This window comes from Fundulus heteroclitus, unplaced genomic scaffold (genome assembly GCF_011125445.2).
Source record: "Fundulus heteroclitus isolate FHET01 unplaced genomic scaffold, MU-UCD_Fhet_4.1 scaffold_651, whole genome shotgun sequence".
Lineage (NCBI taxonomy): Eukaryota > Metazoa > Chordata > Actinopteri > Cyprinodontiformes > Fundulidae > Fundulus > Fundulus heteroclitus.
In genome coordinates this window covers 56,363-66,841 of record NW_023397090.1, presented here as the reverse complement: position 1 = coordinate 66,841, position 10,479 = coordinate 56,363, and the positions used below count along the sequence as shown (strand labels likewise).

General features: G+C 42.4%; 1 protein-coding gene across 1 annotated transcript; it reads left to right on the top strand.

The window, feature by feature from the left end:
• The first annotated feature begins 591 nt into the window (after positions 1-591).
• On the top strand, positions 592-10,197 carry LOC118561524 (nesprin-2-like). Its single transcript, XM_036133650.1, has 12 exons — positions 592-632; positions 803-958; positions 1,063-1,213; positions 2,858-3,016; positions 3,791-3,958; positions 4,059-4,160; positions 4,928-5,131; positions 5,273-5,478; positions 5,829-5,936; positions 6,942-7,239; positions 9,569-9,747; positions 9,861-10,197. The coding sequence occupies exons 3-12, from the start codon at positions 1,112-1,114 to the stop codon at positions 10,195-10,197; spliced, it is 1,863 nt and encodes a 620-aa protein (XP_035989543.1). The 5' UTR covers positions 592-632; positions 803-958; positions 1,063-1,111.
• The last annotated feature ends 282 nt before the right edge of the window (positions 10,198-10,479 follow it).

Sequence of the window (10,479 nt, the reverse complement as noted above, 5' to 3'; positions counted from 1 at the left end):
CCCTGCTGGCAAAGCGGGACCCCGACGGGCTGGAAACTGAAACAGACCAGAAAGAAGAGAGACATTCTTGGCAGGCAACAACGAGAGATTGAAGCCTGCCATGGAGCAATCTCATATTGTCGACCGTAGTTTGAAGGCGGTGGGGATGACTCTGACCATGGATGGGGCTTCTGTCGTGTCGCGATGTGCGGACCGTGTGTCCGAGCGGATGGGAGCCACGGGAAAAGACGGGGAGAGAGAACTGGAGCTTCAGGAAAGGAAAGAAACCCAGAACAGTGAGGACAGGCGTCTCATGAGACACGGAGGAACGATTCGGCCAAACGGACCGGGAGCAGTCTGCTCCAGGCGGACAGAAGAGGCGTCGGTGCTCGAAAAGAGGAAGCAGGAAGGAGACGACGGATCGAAAATGCAGAAGGGTCAAGATCGTAAGATTCGACGTGGAGATCCGAAGAAGGCTTTTTAAAACCAAAGACCAGAGCAACGGAGCTGCAGCCGTCACGCTGGGAAAGACGAAAACGAGCGCGAGAGTTTGGTCCAGAGGAAATCTGCCTTGTTAGCAGAGCTGAGGGAGACCAGGCAGCAGCTTGAGAGGCTGGAGCTGCTGGAACCACTCTGCCCGCTCTGCAGCAGAGGTACGGCGCTCAGCTGGTCCGCTCAACACATCTTTGATCCGTTCAACTAAATAAATCCAAATGTTGCATGATGCAGTTCTGCCCGCTCAAATCAGCCTCTGTACAATTCCAGCAAATCACGAACACAGAAAACACAGCACCTTTTAATGCCCTTCAATTTCCAATTGCAGGACGCGTGCTTTGACAGAGCTGGAAAGTTCTCTCGCCGGCCTCGGCTCTGAGGTGCAGCGAATACGTGACGCTTCTCCAAAATCTGAGATCCCAGAGAATCAGACCAAAGAGGTGGAGGATCTCTGGGAGGAGACGACGAAGGCCACGTCAGACCGGTAAAACCAAGGAACAACGTAGACATGAAGCATCTTTCTTTGTTGATGTGTGTTTGTGACGTTTCTTTGTTGTTGTTGTTTTTTTTGTGTTGGTTTGCACACAGTTTGGAGCAGTCTCACGTCCTGACGGACCTGCTGAGGAGGTTTCAGAGCATGCGCGGTGAGCTGACTGGCACACTGCAGAGGGCTGAGACAACCATCGGTGAACGAGCCTCCTACGTTGGAAAGGATTACCTGCAGAGGCTACACACTAAGGTACGGCAGGGGTTTTAACCCCATGCAAAAGGATGCACACCCCTAGAACCTTTGTCCTGTTAAAACCACAAATTTAGACGCATTTTATTAGGCTTTTCTGTGGTGGACCGACACAGAGTAGCAAATGAGAAAGTTAATGATTGGTTTTTCATTTTTTTAAATCATTACTATTATTAAATAAAAGCCTGGAACATGCCTTTGCATATGTATTCAGCCCCCTTTCTTCCTATATCTTTAAATAAAATCAAATGCAATCGAGTCTCTCTAGAAGTCGCCTAGATAGCTAACAAAGTCCACCTGTGTGTGCGCCTCTGAAAATGTAAGATATGCAGTCTGCAGACCAATACAGGCAGTCCTCAAAATGTGACATGTGGAGACAATAATGCAAAAAGTCACAGCATCCCTCGTGGTAATGCATGGCGGTGGCAGCATCATGCTGCGGGGAAGCTTCTCATCCGACAAACTACATTGAGGTTTGAGGTTGTAACGGCAAAAGCATGGAAAGGTTCAAGGTGTGTGAATTCTTCTGCAAGGCTCTGTGAAACTGAGACCTTATTACACTAGGTTACATTAGGGTCTCAAAGGGTCTATATCATGGTTTTAGTCAACATATATGTGATGAAATATTGCATTTGGCACTACAGAGTATTCTTTTGTTATCAAATATTATGTTGCTTTCTGGTGCTATTTTAACCCCGACCTGGAGAAAGACGCTTACCTTTGCTGCAACACCACCTCTCCCCATACTGGGTCACAATAGAGCAGCTGCAGCGTGGCATCAGAAAAGAGCAGTCGCTTTCGCTGTGTAGACTAGGTGCTAAAAGAGCCACTTTGTTTCTACTTTGAGCAGAAATTATCGCGCTCTGGCTCACATCATTGCGCATTGGTGGTGTTTACCAGGCCCGGGAGGAGCAGTCAAGGAAGGCGCTTCCTGTAGGTGGAGGCAACGAGACGTAGACATGAGATGAACGGCTTTGTTTTCCAGGTCACGGAGAGGCTGTTGCTCAGAGAGCAGAATTTGCGAGGATTACTCAGACATGGATGAATTTATTAAAATACCACTTTGGGCATTTTTTTTTTGATAAAAGAATAGCATCATAGCATAGCCAAAAGTTCAGAAAAGTTAATTTTGCATCATATAGGTCCTTTACAGCAGTGGCCCTCAAACTGGGGTCCCCGGACCCCCGGGGAGTCCGCGAACCATGGGTTGAGGGTCTGTGAAACGCATGTTGTCAGGCCTGAGGAGGCACAGCTGAGGATGTGTCGGGGTTGAGCTAAGTAACAAAACCGACAAATATTTAACTCCGTCCTTTATCATGTAAGGTAAAAGCCAAATCAGCTAAAATTAGGAAGTAGGACAACAGTTACATCGAGTTTAGCTTTATAGAGAATGAGGATCTAGTCTCCACCAAATCTCTAATATTAGGTGTATTTATAGATATTTTTAAAAACTTGCATAACTCCTAATGTATTTAACTGTACAAAAAGCTGTTTAAAAATGCTATAAGCATGAGGAATCTTAACGGGTCCTTGAAAATTTTTTACCGCTGCTAAGGGGTCCCTGGCCATGAAAAGTTTGAGAACCCCTGCTTTACAGTGCCATGAGAGTGACTTGTCATAATTTTTGTATCTGGGGTTTTAAAGGTTAAGGAAACTAAAGCAGAGCTGAATGGTCTGGGCGACGACATCGAGGAGGTGCGCAGCATCTGCAGACAGCTTCAGTCTCTCCTGCGTCAGGTGCCAGGCTGTGGTGCTGCTCCGTTTGAGAGCGAAGCAGATGCACTCATGGATCGCTGGCTGGATGTAAGTTCAGCCAGATGGCACACATTATGCCATCCTTCCTTCTGTCATTTCTGTGTTTTGGAGGGTGAGAAAATGATTTCATTACCTGTGTGAATAAGAAGAATCTGGCTGAAATATTAATAGATTAATTATTTTTTGGGGAATTTAAAGCTTAACACACTAATGTCCAAATATGCCCAGGATTTTAAGCCTAGCTGCAAACAGCTGTGTTCTGAAACATGACTTCAGGCTGATCTTTCACTACTCTGAACTCTAATGTTGTTGCTGTTATTTATTTATTTATTGTGGAAGAACTCAACATTAAACAACAATAGAATAATTTCTAATCTAGTCTAATCTCCAGTTATTTGCTCTACTCGAAATTTTAGGTCGTTGTACCTTATTATAAATGTATTTTCTTATAATCATGCCCATACTTTCACTGCAAAAAGGGAACTAGTAGACCTTTCTTGAAATGACTGTATTTTTGCTAATTGAATTACTATTTTTAACCCTAAAATAAGATAACTAGATTTACTGTACTTAATATAAGATGATGGAGATGAATTGTTCCTATTTGAAGTGCAAAACTCTTATTCCACTGGCAAGCATTCTTATTTACCTCCTCAAATCAAATAGAAATACACTTATTTCAAGAAAGTTTTACCTACTTTTAGTTCCCTTTTTGCAGTGTTACCATCTGCTGTGCTGCTTTCTGTACATTTAAATACACCAAAAGCAAAGCTTAGGTTAAATTCTGCGCTTTACTGCAATAAATGTGTTTTCGCTTCGTAGCTATCTGAAAGAACAGATTCCCACCTTGAAAACCTCCATCTGTGCCTGACATTATGGGATGGAGTCCTGCAGCTGGGGGAAGAAGTGGAGAGCTGGACCAACAGCAGAATAGCTGTGCTTTCTCAGTGTCCATCTTTTCAATCTGAGGACGATGTTAAGGCATTAAAGGTAAAGCTGAGCCCCTCTGTGTATTAGAGTAACAGAACAAACTATATATTTTTTTTTTTTTTTTTTTGCAGCATATTAACTTGTTTTACTCTGGCTGCAGAATGAGATTATGACCCAGGAGGAGAGCGCGCAGAGATTCCACCGCAGAGCCTCTGAGATTCAGTCGCTGCTTCAAAGTGCAGAGCCCCCTCTGGAGCTGCAGGTAGAACATCAATGTTTTCGCTTAGTTTTGTTAGAGGTGTAGATTTTAGGGCTGGAGTGGATGGATAGACGTGAAATGCCCCCTGTGCTGCCATTCTGCAGGTCAGATGGGGGGAAGATATGTGGCCTAGTGGTCTAAGCAGGGTGCTTGAGTACCGGAAAGGGTTTCCCAGTATAAATACCACAGACATCCACTCTGAGTCCCTGGGCTTAGTCCCAGAATGCTCTCCGGGAGCCGCACAGTGGCAGTCCTCTGCTCCCAAAGGGATGGGTTAAATGCAGAGGACATATTTGACTGGAATGTAATTTGCAATGACAAATAAAAAATGATAAAAATTTCCTTCAGGCTTATGTTGCATACCACATTTGTACCCTTATTCATATATCTAGCCAACTACTTTTAAAACATGCCTGTGCCAATTCTCAGCTATCCAAGTCATCGCAAAGGCAAACAGGCAAACAACCTCAAATATCTCAAAAATAAGATTTTGTGTTTTAAAACTAGCAGACAGGCTTAAACCGGATGCAACCAGACTCCTGGATAGGCGTCAAAAAATGTTTCAGGCTATGTTTAAAACGTCACATCCTATTTTGTGAAACTGGTACATTTTGGTATTTTCCCTGATCATCCTTTTGAGTAAAAGTGTAGAATATACCTCTGTGATTAAAATAAGCCAGAACACGTTGTTATTAGATACACCACGCACCAATCAGAAACGTATCTTTCAATAAAGCATCTCATAAAAGGATTTTACCTCTGTCTTTAAGGTGGCGGAGACCCAGATGAGGAAGAAAATCGAGCAAGTGAAGGAGCTTGTTTTGGAGAGCGAAGAGGTGTATAAGCAGATGGTGGCCACTATGGGACAAATCACTGAAAGGATGACGGAGTCTTTCAACTCCCTCCAGGAGATTCAAGACTCCCTTCGCAGTCTCTCTGGTCCAGATGTGGCGACGATCCTGGCAAAACTCAAAGTAAGTGCCAAAATGAGCAAAAACACTGGAGGTTTTGACCAGAGATTAGGTGGGGGGATATTTGCTCAATCTGGCCAAATCATCTTTACAGTTCAGTGCTTTTAAAATGCTCATCTGTAACGGTAACGTCCTCCTCTGCAGGAATTATGTCAGAGGCTGCACACCGAAGATGAGCGAGTGCGGAGCTTGCTCGAGGATGTGCAGGTTCTGGCCTCCATCGCCAGTCCTGGGAGCCTCCAGAGTCTGTCCGCTGGAGGGCTTCAGCTGGAGGAGAGCGTCAGAAACACCCATCAGCTCTTCTCGGAGGTGGAGGAGCAGACTGAGAGGAATATCCAACATCTGGACAGGTGGCTCAACCTTTTTCATTCAGCTCTCATGTTCCGGGAACTTATGAATGCGGTCATTTAAAGGCCGTTCTGTACTTCTTCTAAATTAATAAGCATCCATATGTGACAATCTCACATTATAACAAGGCTGTAATGTAAGTTTTCCTTGAAGTTGTCTTTTAATTTTTAGATGTTTTACTCACAAGAGTAGAAGAGTCTGACAGGAGTAAAGGTTAAATAGGAGACAAAAACGTAGCAAGTTCAACTTGTTTTTGGCAGCAGGTTGTTTAATGTTGTACTCGTAATCACTTAAGTCTATCCTATATTGTGCATGAAGCCTGAGACCTCTGTGTGCTTTACATGTGCTGCAGGCTGCTAACGGAGAAAGAGCAGCTGGATAAGTGGCTTTGTGCAGCTGAGGAAAATGCACGGAAAGTGGAGGATCTTACTATTCTGCAAGAAGAAGCAGTGCATCAAAGGTAAATTACTGCTCTGTAGTGTTTTTAAAGGTCAAAAAAATGTCCAAATCTATTTCAGTTATAAATAATATTTACATTTTTAATGTAAAATACACCATAAAGATGACAGTGCTGCAATATGTTGCAGAGATTTAATATAAAAGGGCAAAAACATTAGATATTTAACATGTTTTGTTTAAAACAAGAAAAGAAAATTGTTCTAAATTTCCGCTTTGGATTATAGCATATTTATACTTTTTTTGACGACATCAAACATTTTAACCATTGATTATATAATAAAACATTTTTTAAATGCCGAGTGTCTGAAAGTAGCAGATATATGTTTGTAGCCATGCACAGCAAGTTAAGGCAGAGCTTCAATTTTGATAAAAAAAAATGATGCATCTATGGATAAATTTTGTTTGACTCCCCACCTTTTCCCATTTGCTTACTCATTGTAAAGAATTCCCAGTACGACAAAGTTTCCTCCGTTTTCTCTTCAATCACATTACCCGTCTACAGTGGTGGTTCTAGTCCAAATTTAACAGGGGGACCAGGGTGGGGCCAGTGTTTTTTCACAGGGGCACAGAACAAAAGATTGGGGGAAAAAAAGCCTAAACAGGTCAACATTTCATCGTTTAATATATTAAGTAAGCCAAAGAGCTAATTGTGGCTCTGGAACTGCAGGTTGCAGACCCCTGATCTTTTCTCAATACGGTGGGAGCTTATGTGAAACAGCTAAATTTTTTAATAATTGTTATTTTTTTATTTGGATTTTTAATTATTTTGTTATTTTATTATTGGATAAAACCATAAATGTAAAAAATACAACTGATCCAAATGACCAGTCAGTCACGGTATCTTTGTCAGCTTTTATCATCCTAAGAAATTTAATATGTCTTAAGTACAGGGGCCATAACAGGGGCCAGGAACAGTTCTACAGGGGCCCTGGCCCCTGTCTAGAACCGCCCCTGCCAGTCTAATTGACCCGTATGTTGCTAAGATGTGTTTTTCTGCGCTTCGCAGTGGGAGGACGGAGCTTATCGCTGAGCTTGCTTCATCTTTAAGAAGCAGCAACCTTCAGCAGTCGGTGCCGGTGGAGCAGAGCTGTGAACTGCTCCAACGGTACCACGACTTCCACACCAACATTGGCGGTGGCTCCGGAGAGGCGACGCCCTCGCTGAGAGACGATCTTGAAGGATTTCAGGGTTTGGCTGAATCTGTTCAGGCGTGGGTTGAAGATCTGAGGCAGAGGGTGGACTCGCCTCTTGTTGATAGCGGTGAAGTTAGGACCTCGGCAGAGCAGAGACTTCATCGCGCTCAGGTAGGACAATTCCTCACGTTGTGTCCAAATGGGAAACTCTTTAAAAATACTTTCCAACAAAGTACAAGGTGACACGTTTTTTTTTTTTTTTTTCGTGTCATATAAAAATCCCTGGACACCCTAAAATAACATTCAGCCTTAACTGTATAACTACAATATGAAGAGATATTTATAACTGATATTAAAATACTTGGCCATTTGGGAACCCCAAGTTAAAAAATCCAGTTAATTTCACCTTCACCATCCGGTGCCAGAAACTATAACACTGACGGTCTGGCAGCAGTACGGTTAGCTACCCTGTATTTTGCAGATGGATCTAGATTGCACATAATATGCCTTTAAAAATTAGGTTTTTATAGATGTCTGTAATAAAGCTTGCACAGTTCCCTCCAACAGTGTTTCCCAGCAGCAGCTTTCATCTTGCAAGGACACTATGCTGGAGGATCACATCCTATCTGAACAACAACCCTAAATATACAGCCAGAACCTCAACATAAGGCTCTGAATCTCAGTGTGTTTTTATACAGAAGAGCCTAGTCAAAGTACAGACCTACACCTAACTGAAGCTCTGTGAAAACTTGAAAATCAGACTCTGATTGACAGTCTTGATGCAGCTATTTTTCTAAGAAGAATTGCCTATAATTTCAGTCTCCAGGTGTAGTTGCTGTGCAACATGATTCTTCTCTTGGGGGCTGAACACTACGGAGCCCTAGAGGGGTCATCGCAAAATGTTTTGCATGTTGAGAGAATGTGCACTCATTTTACTAAATTGTGCTCTTGTTTAACTATATTGTGCACTTGTTTTACTAAATCGTGTGCACAATTTACTATATTGTGCTCTCGTTTTACTATAGTGTGAGCTCATTTTACTAAATTGAGCTCTCATTTTAAGCATAGTAAAACGAGGGCACAATTTATTAAACAAGTGCACTATTTACTCAAACGAGCGCACGATTTACTAAAACGAGAGCACAATTTAGTGAATATGGTTATAGAACATTGTGTGCACGATCTACTTAAACGTGGCCACAATATGTAAAACGTGCACTCAGTATTGTCTTGACACATGTAAACATGAGCACGTTATAGTATATTCGAGATCTCAATCTACCAAAACGCACCCACGAATAATTAAAACGTGTGCTCGATTAAATAAGCCTACAACGGGATCATGTTTTATTATTTCGAGGGCTCAATTAAAGGAAACGTGCTCACAAATGATCACAACCTGAAAAAAAATATCACTTAAAGTGAGCTCTCCCGGGCTCCGAAGAATACAAATTCATTTAAATTAAATTTTATTTACATGGCGCCAATTCACAGCACATGTCATTTCAAGGCATGACAGCGAACATAAAGTTGAAATAATCACAAACAATGCAAATTGGAGAACAGTAGGAGAAATCAGCAGAGTGAGAGAAATAGGCCCTGATGTCCTCCAGTAGCTTAAGCCTATAGCAGCATAACTATAGAGGTAGCTCAGAGTAACCTAAGCCACTCTGACTATAAGCTTTGTCAAAAGGAAAGTTTTAAGCCTAGTCTTAAAAGTAGATAGGGTGTCTGCCTTATGGACCAAAACTGGGAGTTGGTTCCACAGGAGAGGAGCCTGATAGCTAAAGGATCTGCCTCCCATTCTACTTTTAGAGACTCTAGGAACCACCAGCAGACCTGCAGTCTGAGAGCGAAGTGCTCTGTTAGGAACATACGGGGTAATCAAAGTTCTGATATATGATGGAGCTTGATTATTAAGGGCTTTATACGTGAGAAGGAGAATTTTAAATTGAATTCTTTATTTAACAGGAAGCCAATAAAGGGAAGCTAAAACTGGAGAATTATGATCGCTCTTGTTGATTTTCATCAGAACTCTTACAACAGCATTTTGGATGAGCTGAAAGCTTTGAACTGCATTTTGTGGACTTCCTGATAGTAAATGCTCTCCACACTTTTCAGATTTCTACCCTTAATCTTTTGATATTCTGTGCAAGCTCTATTCCACTACATAAATACAGCTCCTTTGAATAGAAATTTTAAGTGGAAAAGTTTAATGGGTGTGAATACTTTTGCAAAGCATTGTAATGTGCTAAATCTTTTTATCTCTACTTGTCTAAAGTTGGTCCATCTTGTTCTAAGCTAAGGTGTAACCATACGTTGTGCATAAGTGATGTTACAGTGACTCATAAGCTGAACAAACTGGAATCGCCAGTTCTTTAACAGAGCCGACATCCAGTAATCTGGTAAATGTACGGGATCACCCCTGCCACTTCTCATGCTGCTTACAGCTCACCTCCTGGAAACTTCTGTGATTTAATAAAACGTATTCGTGTTTCAGGCCGTGTTGAACGCAACAACAGATGCAGAGGCTCGTCTGGAGGAGCTCAGAGTCTCTGGAGACGGTCTGAGCCAAAGTCTGCTGCACAGAGAAGACCTGAAGCAGCAGGTTCAGCTGAAGATTCAGAAAACAGAAGAACAGTGGAGGAACCTTTTAGAATCGGTTCAGCCTCACTACAGGTGACCAGAGCCAGAAATGCCTGCAAAATAAAGCATTAGAATTTTAAACACACTTCTTTATTGGTCCTTTCATTAAGGAGCTTTTACAACGTTCTTTTCTCCTGGTGCGACAGGGCGCTGCAGGAGGATTCAGAGCTCAGCTCGCTCTACCTGACCAGTAGACGGGAAGCTTGCAGCAGAGTGAAGGAGCTGCAGCACCAGGCTGAGCTGCTTCCTTCTTTATTCCCCCGGCCCGGCACAGCTGAGCGGGCGCAGGCCTGCATGGTCGCCCCTCAGCTGCAGGCTGACTCTGAGTCCCTTAAATTAACCCTAACAGGCCTGGATGAGAAGAGAATGGAGCTGGCTGAGAAAACCAGGAAGGCCATCTGGAAGGATTCCTCCTGGGATGAGCTGGAGACCCGCTGGTCAGCGCTGATGGCAGCAGTGAAGGTAAAAGGTTTTTCCCTGTGAATTTGCTTTTCTCCTTTTCAGATTTGGATTGGTATTTATGAAAAAAAGAAAACTGATTCATGAAAAAATATCTGACATTCTTACATTTCTTATTCTGTTATCAAAAAGATAAAGAAACATTTAATCTCTAAAACAATACTATTGTGTAAGTATAATGATATGATTTAAATCACATATTTTTACTTGATTTGTGTCAAAAATCTTTTGGGATTTTTATAGTCAATGGCTAAGAATCCCCTAGAAAAAAGCCCACATATCCAAGAATGAACAATTAATCAATCA